This window comes from Thermobia domestica, chromosome 2, assembly GCF_964235325.1.
Source record: "Thermobia domestica chromosome 2, izTheDome1.hap1.1, whole genome shotgun sequence".
In the NCBI taxonomy this organism is placed as follows: Eukaryota; Metazoa; Arthropoda; class Insecta; order Zygentoma; family Lepismatidae; genus Thermobia; species Thermobia domestica.
This window is the reverse complement of record NC_137455.1, coordinates 188419171-188446010: the sequence shown is the minus strand read 5'-3', so window position 1 is coordinate 188446010 and position 26840 is coordinate 188419171. Positions and strand designations below refer to the sequence as shown.

Here is a 26840-nt window from a genome sequence, read left to right as displayed (position 1 = left end):
ATCTTGATAATGTCTTTGGTAATAAATTCTATAAATGAAACACATCACACTAGTATGCAAATATCACTCATAATTTGCACACAAATCAAGATAAAATGGTACCACACTATCTCACAACTAACAAATAATACTTCAAAGGTTTAGAAAACCTGTAAAATGAATTAATAAATAACTTAAAGTTTTCATGTTTTGCAAAGTTGTTGCTCTTAATGTGTTAAATTTTATTTAAAAAATAGAGAAAGTAACTGAACATAAACTGCTGCTTGTGAACCAAGGTTGTAAAATTGTTAGCCAAATCAATATTTAGTTGTAGATAAATGAAAATATAGGTATTGAAATGGTTGAAGTATAAAAGCGTTCTTCGTATTATTGATATTATAATTTTGGAAGATATTTTGTTTCTGAATAATGAAGTGCTAAATTTGTTCGTATGTTTTATGAAGTTCAATGTCTCATTTCAGCACCCACATACTCGGACTGCGTTCATTTAAGGCACACACTCTGGTTACTACACCAGGAAGGGCTAATAAAGTATTAAGGTCAACATCTTATGCCTAGAAACTGAATAACAACTAATAAATGAAAATATTCTAGTTTGTAAGAAAATTAAAAAAATAAAGGAGTACAGAAAGACTTAGATAGAATAAGACTTAAACTTGCTTATTGACTTCTCTTTAAAAATCATCATTTGGTATCGCACTTACAACAACTCATTCAGCCTTCACTTCATAGAATTCATGATAACTCTATAGTTTTCATCCTGTAGTCTCAGCTTATAAGTAACCTCTGAAACTTAATTTCACATTATTATGATCTCACAATTTCACTTAACCTCAAAACATATACTGATTACGAGAATGCATAAACAGTTCTGGCCAGAACTGTTCAGAAATATAATTTAATAATCTGACAGAACGGGCAGCCGATGTGCAGATAAGCGCTAAAACAGAAGAATATAACAGATGGACTTTTGTTTCTTCCTTCGTTCTTCATTGTAAAGAAAACCTTAACTAACTTGAGGTTGGTTAGTCTTTAACAAAAATAATGACGAAAAATAGTTGACGAAATTACAATCTTTGTTTTTTTTTTAAATCAAATATATAATAATATTCTTTACAAAAAACCAGGGAATTCCTCTTAAATCACACATGGAAATTAGGAAACAAATCATTTTCTGAAATCTCACTTAGTTTCATGAGTGTTTTATTTTCCGCAAAAGAAGCTGAATTTCAAAATGGGAGAGCTAATCTAAATATTTATTTCTAACTACACTAAAAATAGATATAACGTATCTAAATTCTCTAATTTCCTTTCTTACCAAATGCCTCAGTCGTTCAATACCTTGTATTGAATAGTTCTATCTGACGAACGACAGATACTAGATTTTCATTGTTCTCACGAACCAAACCAAATTCTCATTAGAAGAAAAAACAGAGGAAATGACGTCCAAAGTTAAACCCCTCTTTGCTTCCCAAGGCGTTGAGACAGCCATGATCTCCAAGCTCACCTACACCAATTGACTGAAGATCCATTTTGTAGAGAGTAACGAAAACTCGATATTATGTATTCTCCAACTCTTTGTCTTATACGTATAATAAAACAAATCTCCATGTTGGCTGTGTTTAAACTAGCATGAAGAGATGGCTGTGACCTATTTAAGCTATAGTTAATAAATTCAAGTTACAGAAAATTGGAAACATCGGCGATAAATTTCCTGGCTACCTCCATATATAACTTCTCTAGGTTATAGCATAACCGGAGTGTGACTGAAATGTTTTCGATATTCTGATCTTTTTTTTGCCATAAAAGCCTTACTGTTATGCAACCAACAACACTAACCAGTTCATAGAGGTTACATAAACAACAGGGATTTATGTAAAATAAATACAAAATAGTGAAGACATGAGAACAAGCAAACAACAAACAAAATTAAAAATTAATAAATAAATAAATAAATCTAAGTTTGCACACATGCAACAAAAGAAATACTATTTTTTTTGTCCCGGAACGTTTCAAACAATTCTTAACTTTCGATAATGGGTTTTGATACATGCTTTAAAAAGCAATGTTGTTACTCTAGCCAGAGAGAAAAAATAAGCCTAAAGCTTTTGAAAGCGTTGAGTGTGTAATCTTCTGAATATAATTGCGCATCTCCATTTCCTTAGTTTAGTCACTATCCATATTAATTCGAGAGGCGATTAATAATAATTTAATAAATTCTTCCGATATATGAATAAAATTCTTTCACATATTAACATTAGCCTAGAGAAAATTATTTTACGCACCTACTACGATCCAAATTTATTTTCTAATAGACCTGAAGTGTAATTGTATAGATGCAATATCCTGTATGCTATTTAATCGTTTTCTATATGTATTTTTTATTTTACTTTCATCCAAAAATTGAATATCCCTAACAGAAGAGGGGCAAAGCAGCTCAGTGGTAAAGCATTTTCCTCTGGTGTTATTTATGTATTTAACAATCACCAGATACAGCTCAGAGGCCATTTTATACTGGATATCTAACAACAACAATAACAATGGAAAAGGATTTGAGAAGAAATCGGCCAGGACCTGTTAAGTAGATACCATCCCGCCATTTACCTGGTACTGGTAGGACTGAAGAAAATCCTCGAAAATTTCAGTCAGGATGGTCTTCAGCAGGAATCGTACCCACGACCTTCCGAATGCGAAGCCAGCGCTCTACCACTTGAGTTCTTTTCTCGGTGTATGGGCTCCCTATTTCTATCCCTGGCCAAGTAAGTTTGTGGTGGGCAACATTATGTCCAATGTGTTTTTCGGGTACTTTCGTTTCCTTCAACATTATTGTAATATACCATTACAGTCTAGTGAAATTGTGTTTTTAATAGGAGGGTGCCCGAAATTTTTTGCACCGACTGTACTTGACGTTTAACAAAAAATTTCTGGCTGTTCATATAATTCGTAATTTTATTTGTTATTCTATTTCAAATTAACATGAAAAAACTGTAAAAAATTCATTAGGAATTATAGTTTTGGGAATCAATATCTTTATTTATATTTTAAATTAGTTATAAGTCTTGCATATGTATATGTAAATGGATTATTACAATTCTTACGGTGTCAGTGCTATCCGAAAATATAGGTCCACTATTGGACGGAACTTTCTAGATCAAATAACCAATCTAAAATTCGACAGAATTTTGAGGACCACCCTTCACCTCTCTTTCAGATACCTAGGTCCTTCTAAAAACTAGTTTAATCCAGATTTTACCAAATTTTATTCGTTTCAAAGCCCCACCGCCAAAATGCTTAGTTTTGATTGGCTGATAAACCCACGCTATGATATTAGGGCGCAATTATTCCATTCCAAGCCGGAAAATCTTGCTGACAACAGCTAGATTTGGATCTTCCCAGCAAAAACGTTGAAAAGGAGTAGCAAGCTGCAAAAAAGGTAATATTTGGGAGTTTTTTAACCTCTAAATCTCTGGAAGTCTCGAGGAGCCAAAAACTGTTAAATTTCATAGTCAAAACTGGACTAAAAAAGGCTGAAATAGTAAATGCAAGATAGTTACGCCATGTTTTCATCTGTGGATCGGTATGGACAGGATTCAACAGTAGTGTGATTTCCGTCTTTCTTTTCCCAAAACCGGTTCAGAAGATCAGTGTTTCCCATCATATTTCTACCTCCCAATTTTCCTACTAATTGAGGGTTACAAGACCTGTCCATTATAGATTTGTTTATGTAGTTAGTGAGTGATTTTTTTTTTTTTAATTACATACATGGCGGTATTTAATTTTGTGGTAGTCAGTCCAGTAATCACAATGCACGTGTAAATTTCAGTAAGGGCTCCTATCTGACTCCCAAATTGGGAGTACGGCTTCCAGCGGGATGAGTTGAACATTCAGTTTGTTCCGGGTTCCTGCCCCTTCAGGGCAGGGGTCCTATTGCTAGCTAATACTCCGATATGTCCCCTCAGGGCATCGATTAAATAGGTCGAGTAAAGAATATGATTTGGTAAATATAAGGGCCAGTTGGCCCTGTTCATTTCTTTCCTTTCGTTACCTTTCATAGAGCCGATTTAACATGGTAAAATCTGAATGATTTCTGTGTATATTTATTAGTATAACATGTATTAATGTAGTGTGTAGTATGAATGTGGCATGATGTGTCTTGTAGTTCGAGTAGTATGTGTATATTTGTAATGTAGTATCAGTGATAGTGATAATTAAGTGATGAAAGAGTGTGTTGGACAGTGTAGTATTTACTATGCGATAAATTTTGATTACTCCGTCATTAAGTGAACGTAATATAGTATAATAATTCCGTGTACAAGGTCACATTCAGTTGTTCAAGGGTTCATTATATCGTCGCTAGCCCTAGTGTCAGAAGTCAGTACTAACCGCCATTCTTCCGTCGAGGTGCTTAGTGATTTAGTTTTCATGAAATTGACCTTTCTTTCCGAAATAAAACCTAGAAGGTATAATTCACAGCCCATATGAATGTACAGTTAGGTCAAGTGACCCAAAATTAATATATTCTGAAAGTTTCAACATTCTGCATAGTCTACAAATCTAAATATTTAAATAAATGAACAATACGTAAATTTTTAACAGAAGTCGGGCGATATGATGCTAGTTCTTCGCTTTGAAAATATATTAAATGTCCATTTTTCTTCGTGGCTGTAGAATTTCATTGTTGATGCAGAATTTTATAAACATTAGACATTATCGCAGATAATTCTATTTTCAGTGAACATACATAGGATTTTTTTTCTTTCGTTCTTAATAAAGCTACCAAGTATTACATAGTATTGTGTGTGTGGTAAAAGAGTCTTGGGTTCGAGTGAGGTTGTCGTGCGGTGATCGGAATGGGAAAATGTTTGTAGTGATTATAGATTTTAAAGTATTATGATGAAATGTGTAAATAGGCTGGGCGTAGATAGAGGAAACAGGGTGTTTGTAGAATATAGCGTCGTGGCAAATGAATATTAATGTGAATATGAATATTAATAAGTATATGAATATTGTAGTAAATGAATATAGAATATAGGACACCCATATAGTTAAATATATAGTAGCCCAGTGAATACTTCGCCGCGTGTTGATATATAGATATTGAATAGATACGTGTAACTACAAACATCTCAGGTTCTGACCCCTGCACCATAATATCACGCGGACCGGAGGGCGATATATAGTCGGACTACGGTAATACTTTGTAGTTTATGTGTCATAATAGTAATCAACCATAGTAATACCATCTGATAGAATGGGTAGCATCATATAATCGCTGACTAGACATATTGAATAATAAATTATGAAAAGACAATAGTAGTTAGACAACAGGGCTGTAGTGAATCATATCTTCTGGTCGGTTTTAAAAATAGAATGTACCACTCCGTGAGATTTTTTTTTCCACGTTACCTACTCGGGCTAGCTTACAATGTTCATGGAGGCGACAGCTCTGACTGGGTACAGAATCAAAACAATTAGTTATTGAAATTTATTTTCGCGTACCCGGATGTCGACCCCTAGTCCCTTTAAGTATTTTCATTTCTTTTCTTAGTTCAATTAGACGAGGGAAATTAACGACATCCCAGACTGTGGCGTGTCTGCGCAGGGTAGCTATCGGTGAAATTTGGCAATAGAAATCACCGATCCAAAATTCAGTTTATTTAATTTTTTTTTTATTTTGGCAAATCACTCATTAGGGATATCTTAACTATTACTCTAATTTCATTACTATCCTGGAACCTTCTAGTTTCCAAGAGGTCGGATGATTTTTTTTTCTTTTGAAATCCTAAATTAACGCCGTCTCTAACCTTCCGGAGGATTTCGGGGTCTGCAAGGGTGTTGACCGGATACGGTGAGTGGTGGGATTTCCCTAAAGCCTTTGTCTTTCCGAAAATCCCATTGTGGACACAGACTTGTCTCATCTTCGCAGACAGTTTTATCGGCTATTTATTTGGTAAGCCGAACCCTTTTTGGCATGTTAAGAATATTTTGGCTATGGATTTTGTTGAGAGCGAAATTCGACTTCTAACTTTGTAGCGTTAGTTATTCCTCACTTAAGTCTTTGGCGCCCCTCTTCTTCGTCTTCCTTCTTCTCTATCTCTCTCTCTGTCTTCATTTCTTCAAGTTTTTTTAATTTTTTCAACCTCCCCCCCCCAAGAGTTTGAACTTGTTGCTTACGATTTATTTAACGTACAACTCTGATCTGAAATTACCAGCTGAGACGTTGCAAGACACGATTCATGAATGGAGTAGATAATGATTGGGTCCTCCATCACATTTTGACCTATCGCTGAAATGAACAAAGACTTAGTATTTGACGACACTTCGATTACGTTCTTTCACCGTCGTTTCTCTTAAGTTTTTTTTAATCCGTTGGTCACTTTCCTTTCTGTTTTGGTTTTCAATTACTTTGTAGTTAACCTGGGCCCAGAAATTGTATTCTGATTTACCTAGTTATATCTAGAAATACTCTGTGTTACGTGCCTGCCTCACAAAGTTTTTTTTTTCCTTCATGATTTAAATACGAATTGATTATATAAAAGTTAAAAATTTATAGACGCGCGGTATCAGATAAAATTTAATTTGTTTCCAAATGTAATGTTGGAAGTCATTTGTTTTCTTGGACAATGTTGCAACCTTGTAAAAATTTTATTGTTGGGGTGATTAATTTAAATGTGTGCGCATTTATTATAAATATATATATATAGAGAGAGAAATAAATACTTCGAAATATATGTGTAATTAGTATGTGAATATGATGTTAAAGTAAAAGTATGATATTAAATGTATTATGAATATATGTAAGAGCGCTCGTGTCTGTCCCCCCTAGACGTGTATTGGTTGCTATAGTTTACCAGAAGTCTTCCGACGAATTTAAGAATGTAGATTTTGTTAAGAATACCGCCGTGCACTTAAGTAATTTTCCTTTTCTTCTGAATCAATGTAAGTGATAACCTCTGTAATTATATAATGGCATGCATTGAAAAAATATCGGCAGGTCTAAACGTAACCCCCATCATAACAAATATTATCCCTGAGCAATTAACCTAAAACCATTGTGGAAAGTGCACCTTGAATCCGTCTCACCTTCATATGTATCCTGTGACTTGACCAGTTTTTTTTTTATCCTCAATTTGAACCATCATACTCCGTACACCTGTGGAAGATCATTTTTTTTTTTAATCCGAACCATGTATAAACATATACGAAAGTGATCCTAATGAAAGGTCTCGTGAAGTGTCCCAGTGTTGGATAAATAACTTGAAATTATTCGATTAATAAATTTGGAAATAGACCGTCTAAGAGGAGAAACTTCCTCTAGTGAAAGTTATTTTCTCGAAATCCCTAGATGGGTATAGACGTAGCAGTGTGCGATTGCAGATATAAACTGTTACCAGTTACAAACCAAATATAGACGACGAATGGTTTTGTAAACCAATAGATATATATATATATACATATAGAGATATATATAAATGACCACAAACTAAGTTAAATGGAGCGAAACGTTTTGGACACTACGACTAGTGCGTGAGTTGTGATTTGGACGCTCGAAATTATTAATATTTTAATATCTCGACGTGAGGTAGAGACTCATATAAGTTCTAATACACCAAAAGGTTTTTTTTTCTTTCCTCTTTGTCCAATTTTTTTTTTAAAGTGAAATAAGTGTCGTATTTGCGTATGTCGCAAATCATAATTTGCTTTAGCATGCCTAAGATATGATACATGTAATTATTTTTTTTTCATTTGTCAATATGATTGAATATATAAAAAATTACTAAAATATAACACTATGTACTCTATTAATATATAACCAAGAACTTGTGCTTTTAATATTTTCTTCATAATTATTTGTTTTGTCCTTTTTTTTCACTATGAATGTAATAAACTATTTGTACCTTTGTAGTTAGTTGGTTTCCTTTAAACATATATACACTGTCCTGAGTGAGTGAGCGTGTGAATGCATGATAGATTTAATATAAGTAATTTTAGTGATATCATTTGTCATATTAACATCTGTAATATATGTGTCATGTTTTAATATATGTGTTAAGGTAAATAACCTAGGTCATGAAGGACCGTCACTAATGGTTTAAATCGGCTCGAGGAGTGAAGCAAAAATAGCAGGATAAGCCTAAATACGACATCTTTCTTCCAGGAAGTTGAGACTTTTATTGATGCGATACATAAATTTATATTGAGTTTATAAGTTTGATTTTTTTTTTCCTTGGCTAATTCATATGTGTGGTCGATCCTAGAGGACAGAGTTCAGATGCTGGATAGTTATCAGTCACCGGTCGGAATAACTTTACAAAGAATTAAATTTCACTTTTCTCATTTCCAGGTCTAGGTCTGGGCAACCCCATGATCGTGGTGCCTGGAGCTAGGTCTGGGTGGTATGAAGGAACATGTGTCTATTCCGAAGCATTCCAAAATTGATTAGTTGTTAATAACATTTAGAATGATTCATCTTTCAACGACTTTCCCGACCTTTTACTATATTTCCGGAATTATCCAGTAATCTGTTTCTCATTAGAATACCCTATTTCTTTTCTTTCTTCTTTACCTACCTCCTTCTTTTACCCTTCTACTTTCTTCCCTTTCTTTCCTATTTCTAAATGAAAGAAAACGGAGTCATGATTGAGAGTAGTCGCTATTGGCACGGTCAATAAGTTGTTTCGATGAGTTTTCTTCGGGAGTCCGATATGGAATAATTAACAATAACAAAAGGTTTATTGGAAGTTACTCTATTGGAAAATAATCTGGATTTCAATCAGTAAGTGATCTTTCGTAATCGTCCTCGTTAAAGAGAATTAATTTTAGCGACTCCTCTCCAACTATTACATTAGCTTTTTTATCTTCGTTAATTTTTTTTTTAACGTATTCTTTCAATTTTGGCTAACCGTGACAGGATCTGTTGCCCTAGAAACGACGGTTTCTATGGCAACGGACAAAAGTTTTCTTTCAATATTTGGCGACCGTTGACATCGGACAGTTACCATGGAAACAATTGTTTTCCCTGGTAACGAATCTGAAATTATTTATTAAACACTGTTTAGGATCGAGCACATATTGACTTGGCCACAAAAGGTGCATAATTAAAAGTTACAGTGAGATTAAATAATTATAGTCATTGGCTGTTCTGCTATCTTTGTCTCTCTCTGTAGAAAGGGGGAAATGAAGGAATTTGTCAAAGTAAATTCTAAAAATTGAAAATGCTGGAAGTTGACCCAAGGAGGGAATTAGATAGGAGTCCCTTAATTTATGAATAGTACCTGATTAATAAGTCTTGTTAGTTGATAAGTATATAATTGCATGTGTTTATATTGTGTCTTTTTGGGTGTAAACTATGGCAACCAATAGGGAAGTAGTATCACACGAGAACGCGGAAGTCTCATGTACACAATGTACTTTAGAAAGTAGTGAGAAAAGAGCTCGCGTCTCTCGTAGGCTAGTGAGGTGTCACGAATGTGGGCTGAAATGGATTCATTTCAGTTGTATTAATTTAGAGGATACTGCTGAAAATGCAGAAAAGGTCCGGGCTGGTGAGATAGTCAAATATTGTAAAGAATGTGAGGGGAAGCTCCACCAGTCGCGTGAACCCATGAGTTTATCCTCTGTAAAGGAAAATGAACATCCCGATTCGGACGGTGAACGAGGGTATAGTACCCCGAAGAACCGAGGCCAAATATCTCCAGTGGAGATATCTGACCTCGATGATGATGAAAGAGATGGGGATCCAGTTGGTGATAAACCCAAAGAAAAGAAAAGGAAGACTGGGTCATCTAATAATGACGCTCTCCTCCTTTCATTGCAACAAATGCTACAGGAAATGAGACGCGAAATAAATGAAAAAATAGATAATAATAGCCGAGAGATGAGACGCGAAATGAATGAAAATAGCCGCGAAATAAATGAAAAAATAGATAATAATAGCCGAGAGATGAGACGTGAAATAAATGAGAAATTTGACACCTCGAAACGAGAAACCGAATCTCGATTCGAGGTGCTAACCCAGAAAATTGACAACATATGTTCGGACTTTGCTGCCTCAATAACCACGTTGAGGGAGCAAACGTCTACTGAAATTGATTTGGTCAGATGCGAGGCTCAGCAGTCCCTAAAGCAATATCAGCAGGAGACTGAGGGTAAATTAGATAATGTAAATTCTGAAATCGAACAAATAGATACCAAATTGCACAAGATTAACAATAAATTAGAAACACAGCAGGCCGAAATTGATAGTTTAAAGTCAACCTTGTCAGATTTATCATTAGAAACCAAACTGGAAATGACTGACCAAAAAATTTCGAAAATTCAGAACGAAATAGTAAATATTCAAAGAGAAATAACGAAACCTAGTTGCGGAAAACCAGAAGTAACCTATCCTTTCCCCGGTAGCGATTTCTCAGAAATATTACCTGCGATAACAACTACATGTAGCGCAGGAAAAGAAAATTTAATGTCGGTTGATGCACGGGATATTGCGACGCACTACCCCATGCATCGGTCAGAACCAAAGTCGTGGTTCAATTCTAATAGTGTGCCGAATCAGTCGAGTGTTGTGACGACTACGGTCACTAGCGTGAGTGCTCCCTCCTTACATGGAGGTATACAATCACATAGCGTGTTGCCGGGAAAAGGAGATGGGTGCCATTCTGAGTCGTTGTTCATGGGTGCGATTGGTCCGGGGATGGAGCCCAACATATTCAATACGACCAACAAAATCCCTGTCACCTACATGGGTAATTATAACACCGCTACTACGTCGTCGGTGGTAAATCCGGTGACGACTCCGATCGTGCAGGAGAATATGTTAATTCCCAGTAACTATTCCCCTACTCATGTTAGCGTGAGCTCTAAAGTGTCCCTCCGGGATATTGAACATTTTCCCACTTTCGATGGGAACATTGCGAACTGGTTACCTCGTGTTTTCCTGCTACCTAAAAGGTGAACTCACAATTTCCAAAATCTTAAATTTTTCAACTGTACTGAGGACAAAAAACGGGAACTTCTATCTCAATACCCAAAGTGAATGTTACACTGTCTCATTTGAGTGTATGAGAGTATGAGTGAGTAGTTAGTTTATTAGTACTAATACATGTTAACTCTATTCAACAAAATTTTGTTATTCAAACAAAATTTTTTTTAACGACGCCGGGGAACTGTAATATACCATTACAGTCTAGTGAAATTGTGTTTTTAATAGGAGGGTGCCCGAAATTTTTTGCACCGACTGTACTTGACGTTTAACAAAAAATTTCTGGCTGTTCATATAATTCGTAATTTTATTTGTTATTCTATTTCAAATTAACATGAAAAAACTGTAAAAAATTCATTAGGAATTATAGTTTTGGGAATCAATATCTTTATTTATATTTTAAATTAGTTATAAGTCTTGCATATGTATATGTAAATGGATTATTACAATTCTTACGGTGTCAGTGCTATCCGAAAATATAGATCCACTATTGGACGGAACTTTCTAGATCAAATAACCAATCTAAAATTCGACAGAATTTTGAGGACCACCCTTCACCTCTCTTTCAGATACCTAGGTCCTTCTAAAAACTAGTTTAATCCAGATTTTACCAAATTTTATTCGTTTCAAAGCCCCACCGCCAAAATGCTTAGTTTTGATTGGCTGATAAACCCACGCTATGATATTAGGGCGCAATTATTCCATTCCAAGCCGGAAAATCTTGCTGACAACAGCTAGATTTGGATCTTCCCAGCAAAAACGTTGAAAAGGAGTAGCAAGCTGCAAAAAAGGTAATATTTGGGAGTTTTTTAACCTCTAAATCTCTGGAAGTCTCGAGGAGCCAAAAACTGTTAAATTTCATAGTCAAAACTGGACTAAAAAAGGCTGAAATAGTAAATGCAAGATAGTTACGCCATGTTTTCATCTGTGGATCGCTATGGACAGGATTCAACAGTAGTGTGATTTCCGTCTTTCTTTTCCCAAAACCGGTTCAGAAGATCAGTGTTTCCCATCATATTTCTACCTCCCAATTTTCCTACTAATTGAGGGTTACAAGACCTGTCCATTATAGATTTGTTTATGTAGTTAGTGAGTGATTTTTTTTTTTAATTACATACATGGCGGTATTTAATTTTGTGGTAGTCAGTCCAGTAATCACAATGCACGTGTAAATTTCAGTAAGGGCTCCTATCTGACTCCCAAATTGGGAGTACGGCTTCCAGCGGGATGAGTTGAACATTCAGTTTGTTCCGGGTTCCTGCCCCTTCAGGGCAGGGGTCCTATTGCTAGCTAATACTCCGATATGTCCCCTCAGGGCATCGATTAAATAGGTCGAGTAAAGAATATGATTTGGTAAATATAAGGGCCAGTTGGCCCTGTTCATTTCTTTCCTTTCGTTACCTTTCATAGAGCCGATTTAACATGGTAAAATCTGAATGATTTCTGTGTATATTTATTAGTATAACATGTATTAATGTAGTGTGTAGTATGAATGTGGCATGATGTGTCTTGTAGTTCGAGTAGTATGTGTATATTTGTAATGTAGTATCAGTGATAGTGATAATTAAGTGATGAAAGAGTGTGTTGGACAGTGTAGTATTTACTATGCGATAAATTTTGATTACTCCGTCATTAAGTGAACGTAATATAGTATAATAATTCCGTGTACAAGGTCACATTCAGTTGTTCAAGGGTTCATTATATCGTCGCTAGCCCTAGTGTCAGAAGTCAGTACTAACCGCCATTCTTCCGTCGAGGTGCTTAGTGATTTAGTTTTCATGAAATTGACCTTTCTTTCCGAAATAAAACCTAGAAGGTATAATTCACAGCCCATATGAATGTACAGTTAGGTCAAGTGACCCAAAATTAATATATTCTGAAAGTTTCAACATTCTGCATAGTCTAGAAATCTAAATATTTAAATAAATAAACAATACGTAAATTTTTAACAGAAGTCGGGCGATATGATGCTAGTTCTTCGCTTTGAAAATATATTAAATGTCCATTTTTCTTCGTGGCTGTAGAATTTCATTGTTGATGCAGAATTTTATAAACATTAGACATTATCGCAGATAATTCTATTTTCAGTGAACATACATAGGATTTTTTTTCTTTCGTTCTTAATAAAGCTACCAAGTATTACATAGTATTGTGTGTGTGGTAAAAGAGTCTTGGGTTCGAGTGAGGTTGTCGTGCGGTGATCGGAATGGGAAAATGTTTGTAGTGATTATAGATTTTAAAGTATTATGATGAAATGTGTAAATAGGCTGGGCGTAGATAGAGGAAACAGGGTGTTTGTAGAATATAGCGTCGTGGCAAATGAATATTAATGTGAATATGAATATTAATAAGTATATGAATATTGTAGTAAATGAATATAGAATATAGGACACCCATATAGTTAAATATATAGTAGCCCAGTGAATACTTCGCCGCGTGTTGATATATAGATATTGAATAGATACGTGTAACTACAAACATCTCAGGTTCTGACCCCTGCACCATAATATCACGCGGACCGGAGGGCGATATATAGTCGGACTACGGTAATACTTTGTAGTTTATGTGTCATAATAGTAATCAACCATAGTAATACCATCTGATAGAATGGGTAGCATCATATAATCGCTGACTAGACATATTGAATAATAAATTATGAAAAGACAATAGTAGTTAGACAACAGGGCTGTAGTGAATCATATCTTCTGGTCGGTTTTAAAAATAGAATGTACCACTCCGTGAGATTTTTTTTTTTCCACGTTACCTACTCGGGCTAGCTTACAATGTTCATGGAGGCGACAGCTCTGACTGGGTACAGAATCAAAACAATTAGTTATTGAAATTTATTTTCGCGTACCCGGATGTCGACCCCTAGTCCCTTTAAGTATTTTCATTTCTTTTCTTAGTTCAATTAGACGAGGGAAATTAACGACATCCCAGACTGTGGCGTGTCTGCGCAGGGTAGCTATCGGTGAAATTTGGCAATAGAAATCACCGATCCAAAATTCAGTTTATTTAATTTTTTTTTATTTTGGCAAATCACTCATTAGGGATATCTTAACTATTACTCTAATTTCATTACTATCCTGGAACCTTCTAGTTTCCAAGAGGTCGGATGATTTTTTTTTCTTTTGAAATCCTAAATTAACGCCGTCTCTAACCTTCCGGAGGATTTCGGGGTCTGCAAGGGTGTTGACCGGATACGGTGAGTGGTGGGATTTCCCTAAAGCCTTTGTCTTTCCGAAAATCCCATTGTGGACACAGACTTGTCTCATCTTCGCAGACAGTTTTATCGGCTATTTATTTGGTAAGCCGAACCCTTTTTGGCATGTTAAGAATATTTTGGCTATGGATTTTGTTGAGAGCGAAATTCGACTTCTAACTTTGTAGCGTTAGTTATTCCTCACTTAAGTCTTTGGCGCCCCTCTTCTTCGTCTTCCTTCTTCTCTATCTCTCTCTCTCTGTCTTCATTTCTTCAAGTTTTTTTAATTTTTTCAACCTCCCCCCCCCAAGAGTTTGAACTTGTTGCTTACGATTTATTTAACGTACAACTCTGATCTGAAATTACCAGCTGAGACGTTGCAAGACACGATTCATGAATGGAGTAGATAATGATTGGGTCCTCCATCACATTTTGACCTATCGCTGAAATGAACAAAGACTTAGTATTTGACGACACTTCGATTACGTTCTTTCACCGTCGTTTCTCTTAAGTTTTTTTTAATCCGTTGGTCACTTTCCTTTCTGTTTTGGTTTTCAATTACTTTGTAGTTAACCTGGGCCCAGAAATTGTATTCTGATTTACCTAGTTATATCTAGAAATACTCTGTGTTACGTGCCTGCCTCACAAAGTTTTTTTTTCCTTCATGATTTAAATACGAATTGATTATATAAAAGTTAAAAATTTATAGACGCGCGGTATCAGATAAAATTTAATTTGTTTCCAAATGTAATGTTGGAAGTCATTTGTTTTCTTGGACAATGTTGCAACCTTGTAAAAATTTTATTGTTGGGGTGATTAATTTAAATGTGTGCGCATTTATTATAAATATATATATATAGAGAGAGAAATAAATACTTCGAAATATATGTGTAATTAGTATGTGAATATGATGTTAAAGTAAAAGTATGATATTAAATGTATTATGAATATATGTAAGAGCGCTCGTGTCTGTCCCCCCTAGACGTGTATTGGTTGCTATAGTTTACCAGAAGTCTTCCGACGAATTTAAGAATGTAGATTTTGTTAAGAATACCGCCGTGCACTTAAGTAATTTTCCTTTTCTTCTGAATCAATGTAAGTGATAACCTCTGTAATTATATAATGGCATGCATTGAAAAAATATCGGCAGGTCTAAACGTAACCCCCATCATAACAAATATTATCCCTGAGCAATTAACCTAAAACCATTGTGGAAAGTGCACCTTGAATCCGTCTCACCTTCATATGTATCCTGTGACTTGACCAGTTTTTTTTTTATCCTCAATTTGAACCATCATACTCCGTACACCTGTGGAAGATCATTTTTTTTTTAATCCGAACCATGTATAAACATATACGAAAGTGATCCTAATGAAAGGTCTCGTGAAGTGTCCCAGTGTTGGATAAATAACTTGAAATTATTCGATTAATAAATTTGGAAATAGACCGTCTAAGAGGAGAAACTTCCTCTAGTGAAAGTTATTTTCTCGAAATCCCTAGATGGGTATAGACGTAGCAGTGTGCGATTGCAGATATAAACTGTTACCAGTTACAAACCAAATATAGACGACGAATGGTTTTGTAAACCAATAGATATATATATATATATACATATAGAGATATATATAAATGACCACAAACTAAGTTAAATGGAGCGAAACGTTTTGGACACTACGACTAGTGCGTGAGTTGTGATTTGGACGCTCGAAATTATTAATATTTTAATATCTCGACGTGAGGTAGAGACTCATATAAGTTCTAATACACCAAAAGGTTTTTTTTTCTTTCCTCTTTGTCCAATTTTTTTTTTTAAAGTGAAATAAGTGTCGTATTTGCGTATGTCGCAAATCATAATTTGCTTTAGCATGCCTAAGATATGATACATGTAATTATTTTTTTTTCATTTGTCAATATGATTGAATATATAAAAAATTACTAAAATATAACACTATGTACTCTATTAATATATAACCAAGAACTTGTGCTTTTAATATTTTCTTCATAATTATTTGTTTTGTCCTTTTTTTTCACTATGAATGTAATAAACTATTTGTACCTTTGTAGTTAGTTGGTTTCCTTTAAACATATATACACTGTCCTGAGTGAGTGAGCGTGTGAATGCATGATAGATTTAATATAAGTAATTTTAGTGATATCATTTGTCATATTAACATCTGTAATATATGTGTCATGTTTTAATATATGTGTTAAGGTAAATAACCTAGGTCATGAAGGACCGTCACTAATGGTTTAAATCGGCTCGAGGAGTGAAGCAAAAATAGCAGGATAAGCCTAAATACGACATCTTTCTTCCAGGAAGTTGAGACTTTTATTGATGCGATACATAAATTTATATTGAGTTTATAAGTTTGATTTTTTTTTTTCCTTGGCTAATTCATATGTGTGGTCGATCCTAGAGGACAGAGTTCAGATGCTGGATAGTTATCAGTCACCGGTCGGAATAACTTTACAAAGAATTAAATTTCACTTTTCTCATTTCCAGGTCTAGGTCTGGGCAACCCCATGATCGTGGTGCCTGGAGCTAGGTCTGGGTGGTATGAGGGAACATGTGTCTATTCCGAAGCATTCCAAAATTGATTAGTTGTTAATAGCATTTAGAATGATTCATCTTTCAACGACTTTCCCGACCTTTTACTATATTTCCGGAATTATCCAGTAATCTGTTTCTCATTAAAATACCCTATTTCTTTTCTTTCTTCTTTACCTACCTCCTTCTTTTACCCTTCTACTTTCTTCCCTTTCTTTCCTATTTCTAAATGAAAGAAAACGGAGTCATGATTGAGAGTAGTCGCTATTGGCACGGTCAATAAGTTGTTTCGATGAGTTTTCTTCGGGAGTCCGATATGGAATAATTAACAATAACAAAAGGTTTATTGGAAGTTACTCTATTGGAAAATAATCTGGATTTCAATCAGTAAGTGATCTTTCGTAATCGTCCTCGTTAAAGAGAATTAATTTTAGCGACTCCTCTCCAACTATTACATTAGCTTTTTTATCTTCGTTAATTTTTTTTTAACGTATTCTTTCAATTTTGGCTAACCGTGACAGGATCTGTTGCCCTAGAAACGACGGTTTCTATGGCAACGGACAAAAGTTTTCTTTCATTATCGTTCCACCAATTCTTCCACCATCATTTACTTGATGTAATTATTTATCTACTTTAACGTAAAGGACATAATAATGGAATTTAAACTCAAATATTTCATTTCATTTTACTTCTACTGAATGGAAGAGTTCCCTCATGGCTAACTGGGTAACTTACGCGTTTTTAGAGTGGGAGACTCGCGTTCGACTCCCGGCGAGAGCTCATGTGGTTCGGATCACACGTCAAGCTGTAGTTCCACGTCTCATATAGACTCACTGCAAAAAGAGACGTTAAACTCAAAATCAAATAAAAATCCTGTATAGAAAAAGCCATCCCAGCTGCATTTGATCATTGCGAATAAATAAAATATTTTCCATTGTTTTCAAATATTTAGGATACGTTGTATGTATTCCTTTAATCAATCTTTAGCTCACAATAAGCTTTCAAAATAATAACAGGATGCGTTTTATGAGCTGAAAATTGTAAGGATCTCATAACATGAGCAGAAATATAAATATATTGAAAATTTGTGTTCGCAAGTATAACTTCTCACTTTTCTAGAAGAGATTAAGTGCTAATACAGATGAAGAATTGACTTCTCTGAGATGTACATCAATTCAGCATTTGTTAACTTCTTTCACCAGATTAAAATATCTTGAAGTGAATTTACATCAAGAACATAAATATAATGCTATGCGTTGTAGGGTACAGAAGACTCTTGATAAATAAAGCGAGTGATACTGATATAATATGGACTGAATGCCAAATGAGAGGAAGCATTAGAAATCTACAATCTACCATATTGTAAGAATGAATTCATAGTTCCTTGCACAAGAATATAATCAACCCATTCAAAATCTAAACAGATGAAATTTTGGGGGTAACTTTATTGTAGCATTTTAGTACACAAAATAGATCAATGCTTAAAAATATAATTTCTTCTTCTATTGCTGGACACACACAGCCTTTGAACTAGTATGACAAAAGCAAAAAGTCATTTTACTGTAGGTATTTAATGGTATGGACGAATCAATGTTTTATTCTGTGAGGCTGTATTAAAATGTCTTGCACTGTTTATACGAAGATAGAGTATTCCTAGTTTGGTGAATAAAAAGCAGCAAATCCAGGAAAGAATATTGTACACGATTTAAAATGAACTTAATTATTTGATTGGAATTTTGAATTTATGATCTAAGCTTTCAATATGAGTCATCCAGTTGCAAAACGACTTGCTCATTTATATTAAATCACAGAAAACCAAGAAAATCTGTCGAATTGATACGTTTTATAAGACTGGAAATATTTAAGGATGTTCAAATTTTCTGTACATGAACACAGAAAGTGTTCCCAGTTCTTCAAAACATACAGATCCTATATATTTTCTAAGTTTTCTGGGATTTGCTGTAAATGGACAAGAGCCATTTTGGAACTGGACGACTCATGTATAAAAAGCTGTATGTAGTACAGAGATTATTGTACAGAGAATATGACTATCTACATTTCTATATAATGATATTTACTGAACGTAGATCGCTGTATCATGTATACAGAATGCAGGTTTAGGAAGAAGTCAACACAGAACGAAAGAGGTTTGTATGCATTATAGCCAATCTACTACAATAATAAGAGATTTAAGTTATTCCTAAATACGTATATAACGTCAAAGAAATACATACACTTAATAGTATCGAACAAATTAGAAACAATATGAACATGCCATATCGAAAGGAGGAATACATGTCTGTGGAATGAAGAAAAATATTTTATGCTGAAATTTTAGGAACGACTAAGACCTTGTGAAATCGAAATGAATATGGACAAGATATTATGCATTCGATAAATGTAGCACTGGAACTAAATATAATATAGTCAATTGAGCTTATAGTAAAGCTGAGTTGTATTAAATTAATTACTTTAGAGTAATTCTATGATCTCACTTAATTTAGATTGTACAAATTAGTGAATTCCGTTCCGATGCACTGACAAAGTTTAGAAATTTACAGACTGGATATTAATAAACATATAACTAAATTTTAGTTTACGTTATGAAGCTACACAATACCTACAAAATTAATAGGTTATAATATTATAACCAGGAATGATCTATTTATCAGTTCTAACTTCAATAGGCAGATAGGAGACTATTGTTGGGATGCTGAAGCTATTTTAGGAAACATTTATTTCTCTCATGCATTTATTTTATTCCATGAAGATCCAGTGGTAAAATTAAAGGTAGTAGATTGATATCACTTCCTGTTTCAAGAAAGCGCCAACATGGAACATATACTCCTTGGACGTTGAATCGTTGGCTTCTTAGAGAAAAGCTATGTTGCTTTCTCTTAGCGTTTTTGTTTTTTGTGGATACAATGCTGGTACCGAATATAGTAGATATATTATATTCCAGCTTTCAATAAGGGAATAAGGGTGGAGATTGAATCTATTCTTGAAATGTTCAATCCACTTCAAAGAAGATATATTTCTCGTTACAACTTAACATTTTTCTTCTATGAAAATCTAAGAAAAGGTTTTTAAAAATACGGTTTTAGCTAATTTCAACAAAAACATTTAAAGACACGAAATTGTAAAAGCTGTAGAAAGCAAAAAGAACAGTAATAGTAAGTACTTAAACTTTGAAAATAATTCAATACCATTATCAACAAAACATTGAAGTTTGTACCAAGTCAAATTTTCTTTTAAATTTATTTATTATCCCTAGTAGTTTAGTTTGATACTTAAATTAAAGGTAGGACACTGACTTCCTATACAATGAGTTGTCCTAAAACATGCCTGATCATTTGTATATATGGTAGATAGACAGGTATAAATAAATCGATCTACGCGTTATTGAATCATACATGAGCATATATGGTATTAACACTATCATCTGTTGAGGAGTTTCATTGTCTAATTCCAAAGGCTTTCATGAAAAAATTTACATGGAGCCTACAAGAAATTATAGTAATTGAATAATCAAAATCGGTACATGTGTGTTGAAATTCTGCATGAACATACACACAATGGAGCCAGTTGTTTACGATACTAAGTACTCTCAGACGTTGCAGAATTTCAGTTTAGTTTCAAAGACTATCATTAGATCTTAATAAAACTTATATAGAACCACCGCAAAAACATACTTTTTCAAAAAATAAAATCACAGCAGTCGTTGCACCTATACGTGATTATACACACAATTATGATCTCAACACTGTCAGCTATTGAAAAGCTTCATACTTTAGTTCCGGAAACTAAAGTTATTTATTTATTTGCCAAAGTTCCAGATACAACAAGGCAGCCATTTTACACTGAAATTATATAACATATAAAATTATATATACCTAATATAAAATATAACATATAAAATAACATATAACCCGATATAAAATTAACAATAACAAGTGTAAACAAAAAGCTATATAAAGATCCATAAGTGTAGCAATAAGAAATTGAAAGAAAACTAAGGTTCTATAAGTGTAGCCATAATTTCCCGTCGGAATACATTCTCAGATTTAAAAAAATCCACGTCAGAACCAATGGAGTTAAATTCAGAAGCCAGTCTATGGAACAAAGAACGCTGAAGACGTGTAGCAATGAAGTAGTTCACTATTTCTAGTTCTTCTTGCAGGTACCCGAATATTAAATTTAAAGATTAATTCTTCAATTCTAAGTTTCCCATTTAGAATTCTATGAAGAAACATCATATCAAGTAGCATGCGACGAGATGAAGGTGTACGGATGCCAAGAACAGTCAACAATTCAGATTTACTTAAACAGCGTACAGAATGTATTCTTTTCCTGACAATGGCAAGAAAGAAATTTAGAACTGAGTCAATGCGAGAGAGATTTGATACGCTAGCCATACTCCAAATGGTGGAACAGTACTATATTTTGGTTGAAATAAGCGTTTTATAGAATATACTTAAGGCTGTAATATCCCTAATCTCTGTAAACCTGTACAGAAGACCTAATAATCGCATAGCACTCTTAGTCATGGCAGCAATGTGATCAGTAAACAGAAGTCTTTCGTCGAGCACAACCCCGAGATTCTTCTGAGATAAGACCTGAGCAATAGGATCATCTCCAATGAAGTAGGTAGAAGGGATTCTGTTTTTCTTGAATGAAAATGCAATAGTAGAAGATTTTAAGGGATTTACTTTTAGATTCCACATGCTACACCAGTCCAGAAGACCTGAGAGTTTTTTTTTTTCAGTTCAATCACATCCTGAGCTGGCCTAATTTCCCGAAATAATTTGCAGTCGTCACCAAAGAGAAGAATTTTGGTGCCAGATAACTTAAGTTAGATCGTTATGAAGTTTATATGGGACCATTAGTAAAGAATGGCTTTTCAAACAACAAGAATCATCAAAATCGATGCATCTATGGCGAAGTTATGAGTGGTCATTATGCTTCAAGTCAGCTTAAAGTTAGTTCATTATGCTTTTTATAGAACATTTAAAATATTTTGTAATCTAGTTTTAAAGACTATCGTTACATTCCACTACATTTCACATTACATTCTTAATGCAGATGCCAGTTAATCTTTCAGAACTTGAAGAAAAGCAGTGATCTCGATTCAGATTTTACGTTATACAATGCTAAATCATACTGTTCAGTTGAACATTCATCGCTATTATTACGTGTTACATGTAATGAAATTTATTTTTTGCAGTACTTAGAATAACACAGACTTAGGTTTTTACTTTAAATGACAAACATTACGCCGATTCAGTTAGTGGGTTTATAGTAACACGAAGCCAGAAGTGAGAAACAGGCTCATTCTCATTAGTATACAGAGTGTTTCAAAACAACACCGACAAAGTTTGGGAGATGATTCCTGACACCAAGATAAGACAAAAAGTACAGACCAACTGGTTGCAGAAATGCTTCAGTTCGGAGTTATAGGCTGCCGAAAACATGAAAAATGAACTTTAAAGGTCCATAGCTCCAAACCTATGGGACCTACCGCAGGCGGGTCAAGATTTCACTTAAGAACTAGTATGTGCCCTATCCAAATATACATGTTTCAGAATCCTCAAGTACTCACGCATTAATTTTTATAGAGTTAGTTGGAAAGTACTTCAAATTATATACCCATAGCGAAACTCCCTCTATAAAAATTGTTGCGTGAGTACCTTAGGATTCTGAAACCTGTATTTTTGGACAGGGCACATACTAGTTCCTAAGCGAAGTCTTTACTCGACTACGGTAGATCCCATAGATTTTAAGCTATGGATCTTTAAGGTTCACTGTTTCATGTTTTCAACAGGCTATAACTCCGAAAGGAAATATTTAAGTACTCAGGATGGTCTATAGTTTTTTGTCTTATGTTTGTATCAGGAATCACCTCTCAAACGTTGTCGGTGTTGTTTTCAAACACCCTGTATATGAATGTAAGTTGCTTAAATCAATAGAGTGGCTAAGCGGTTATTGTACGCGCTATGGCACGGGAGACCCGGGTTCGATTCCCGGCGGGAGCTCATGTGGTTCGGATTCCATGTTAATCAGTAGGTCCATGTCTCATATAGCCTCGCTAATGAACGGGACGTTAAACTCAAAATCAACTCACCTCAACTCATTAAAATCAATATACATTTTAAAAGGAACAGTTTTATTGGTCTATAATTTTGAAACATGGACAGTCTTCTCACATTTGACTCTGAAAACTTGCTCACCATAAGGTAAGACTTACTGAATTCAGAAATCTATTCAAAAGTAGTTACCAAATTGCTTTCTTCCACTTTAAAATAGTAGGGTAATTTATCTTATTTGTGAGGATACTAATTTAATTTTTTTAGGACGATTATAAATGATCTGTTTCTAAAGTTAAGACAAAGGTGAATCGATACATTATATCTTTAACTGCTATTTTCTTCCAGTTTCAAGAAGATCATTAGGCAATTAAAATAACTAAATGGAAGGACAGATATGAATAATATCTCACAGGCAGATATTCCTTAACATTTTATTACCATATGCAACATTTAAATACAACATAGAAAGCAAAGCCACATGCAAAGCGTAAAGCGTAAAACGTCTACCTTAGTTTGATGCTGCGTAGAATACAAATTACTTACCGTTGATTACGTGTACCATTACACTGGCAGGGTCGGCGATGGTTGGAATGCACGTGTAATTCCCGGAGTCTGCATTTCTGGCGTTGGTGATTCGCAATCGACTAGTAAGAGCGTCCGTCCATTCTGTCTCTATCCGGACGCCCCCTCGTGAAGAGTCGTAATCAATAATCGTGGGGCCGTGGTACCAAAACACTGTCCCGAGGTCGTGTGGACCCTGATTAATGACACAGGTCAAACTAATGGTACTCCCAGTCTTCACATATAAATCCGAAGGACCGAGAATCCGAGCCTTCGCCTCTGCAAGATAAAAAAAAGAAAAAAGAAAAAAGAAAAAACGTCAGTGATTTACTATTTACACATTTTGCTATGTGAGAATAGGGTTCATTTTAAAACAGAGAATTGTGAATGTTTGCTCTGTAAAATCTATCTTCCGTTAGAAAAGCGAGATTAAAAGAATATATAATTGCATGTTTGATTTTCGTATAAAACAATCTCCTAAGCTTACATTTAACTTGTTTACATACCATTTGATAATACTCATATTTGCATATTCTCAAACGCTATCTGCATAGATAATGGTTCTGTGGTTGTAGCGCGTTTGTTGTTTCCTGTATTAAAAGCGGTGATCATGTATTAACAATAAACACCATGTTCATGACGTAAGAAATTAAAGTTTAAAAATAAGCAGTGAAACACATTTAATTTTTTTTTTTTCAATTTACAGCATGTAACGTTTATGTGTTGTTCGAATTTCTGTCAATACTAGAAATCCAAATAGTGTATTTGTTTTATCTTGGTAAGTTTATTAAACATATTTTCTTATTTCTAAGTTATTTTGTTTTAGAAATGCGTTAAACACATCATACAATATACTGTATTAACATATTTTCAACAAATATGTTACAATATTACTAGCGTTAAACACAATAAATTATTCAAACATGAAAAATACGTGCAATAATTAATAAATCCCATCGACGTGAGGGTAAATTCTAGTGTATTGTTTTCAAAAAATCGAGAAAAACTAGCTTATGTACATCTAAAAAGTATGTTGATAATACTTTTGATAAAGTGGATACTTTCAAATATCTAGGATCAGTATTAATAGACGAAAATCATATTCACGAAGAAATTAAATGTCGACTAAAAGCAGGGAATTTGTGTTACTATTCGGTTCAAAATCTCTTGTCGTCGCGACTTCTGACGAGGAATTTGAAGCTTAAAATATATAAAACGATAATCATACCTATTGTTCTGTATGGTTGCGAAACATAGCCGGTTACTCCGAGGGAAGAACATAGACTGAAAGTATTTGAGAACACGAGCCTGAGACGAATATTCGGAACCAAGAGGAACGGGAATGGGGAATGGCGGAAACTTCATAACGAGGAACTACATAATTTATACGGTTTACCCAACATTGTTAGGGTCATCATGTCTAGGAGGCTTAGGTAGCAGGTCATATAGCTAGAATGGAAGAAAGTAGAAACGCTTTCAAAGTCTTGACTGGAAGACCAATCGAAAAACGACCATTAGGAAGACCTAGGCGCAGTTGGGAGGACAACATTAAGATGGATCTCGCAGAGATAGGAATACAAAGTAGAAACTGAACCCAATTGGCTAAGGATAGAAGTCAGTGGAGAGCTTTTGTGAACGCGGCATTGAACCTTCGGGTTCCATAGGCCACAGAGTTAGTTAGTTATACTGTTTCAACAGTACTACTGGTTACAGTTACAAAATGGAGTTTACAGTTACAAGCAAAGGAGTGCCGTGATTGTTGCTCGGAGGATTTAATTATTGATGTTTTCGTGGGAACACAACTGCAATTTGTTAGAGGTAAGTGTGCTTTATTAACAAACCGGATTGGAGTTTAATAGGATTTATTTACTAGATTTATTCTAGTGATTTGGTAAATTTACGCAAATAGTACTTCTTTGTTACTAAGCAAATAGTCTTTAGTGTTTAAATATATATTTTTCTTATTTTTCTGTTGTTTTTGAGAACATTTTTCAATTTGAATTAATTAAAAGTATGATATAATAGGTATCTAAATCCGTTAAATATTATAGGTGACATTTACTGCAAATATCTAAAGAAGATATTAGTTTCAGGTAATCTGAAAATGGCATAATATGTCAGCTTTGACTTTTTTTTAAATGTAGTGGATGTAATCACGATTTACTCTTTCACAAGTGCACCACAAAGTCGTATTGTGCAACAGTTAGAACAGATATCAATAGAAGTTAAGTCTTCGAAATCGTATCCTCGAGTTAGGTATTGTATGCATTCCTTCAGTCTTTTCCTTGTTCCTAATAATAAAAAGTATTATAAAGTCGTATATATAGTTTCATTCTTGCTCTTTTACTTACCCAAAACTAATAGTCTGAAATTAATTTCTCCAACATATTCGAAATTTGTTAATTTCAGCTACAATGTTCACTAGTTTTGTTCTTGAGGTTACAAAGCGGTTAAACATATGTGAACTACAACGAATTTCACCGTCCATTTTATTTTGTTACACTACTGTATTATGGTCTACTTTGCCAAGTTGGAAGATACCCCCCCCCCATTTATTTAATCAATATAGTAATAAGTAAATAACAATAATGTTGATAATAAGTAAATATAATATTACTACTTTTTTAGGAATATGGCTAGATATGTTCTTTGGGATTCCCTTTTTCTCTCTACAGAATGTTTCTGATGCTTTCTGTGATTTGATGGCGATTGCACCCGATGACTCAGGACATCAGTTTTCTGATTATGTACTAGAAAACTACGTCAAAGAGAGCAGAACGTGAGTATTCCGATAATGTTCTAGTAGTATTTCTGAACTTGTAAACTGATTGAAGTTTCAATGTCCACTGGACGTGAGAGGACGTTAATGAACATTATAGAACTGGTGATACAATGTGATCATCAAAATAGTTTTTTCTTTTTCTTTTTTTCTTTTTCTTTTTTTCTTTTTCTTTTTTTTGGAAAATTAACTTTTTGTTTGAGTTTTAGTTAAAATAGAAATATTTATTTAATTTTTCGTCTTATAGTATCAAAAATTATTCGTCTTTTATCTATGCTCTTCACTACTTGCTCTATTATTTCTCTTCCAATTTTGATTTTTCCCTCATGTGCTAATCTTATTATTACCAAGAAAAAGGGCTTTTACTCGAGTATAATAACAGTATTTTCTTATATCATTTTCAAGTTTCCACCTGCTATGTGGGCTTCTAAGCCTTCAATTAGGCCACGGACGACAAATAGTCCAGAGGCCTTTCAGAGACACTTCAGCGAACAATTCTATGCAAGTTCTCCAGATATTCATCGAGTCGTGGAAGTTATAGTAGCTATTGATGAGTGCAAGAGTCTTGGTCTTGCAGTTTTTGCAAGAGTTTTGCATGCAAAACCAAGACAAAGACCAGGAATCCCGTTGCAAGACCAAGACCAAGACCATACCTGCAAGACCAAATCCAAGACCAAGAATCT

General features: G+C 34.3%; 1 protein-coding gene across 1 annotated transcript in view; it reads right to left on the bottom strand.

Annotated features, from left to right (window-relative positions):
* The window catches only part of LOC145679281 (zwei Ig domain protein zig-8-like), a 957501-nt gene that overhangs the window by 133699 nt on the left and 796962 nt on the right, over window positions 1-26840 (bottom strand). The window contains exon 4 of the mRNA XM_081749868.1: window positions 23361-23657. Within this exon, the coding sequence (XP_081605994.1) occupies window positions 23361-23657 (297 nt within the window). The remainder of the gene's footprint in view (window positions 1-23360; window positions 23658-26840) is intronic.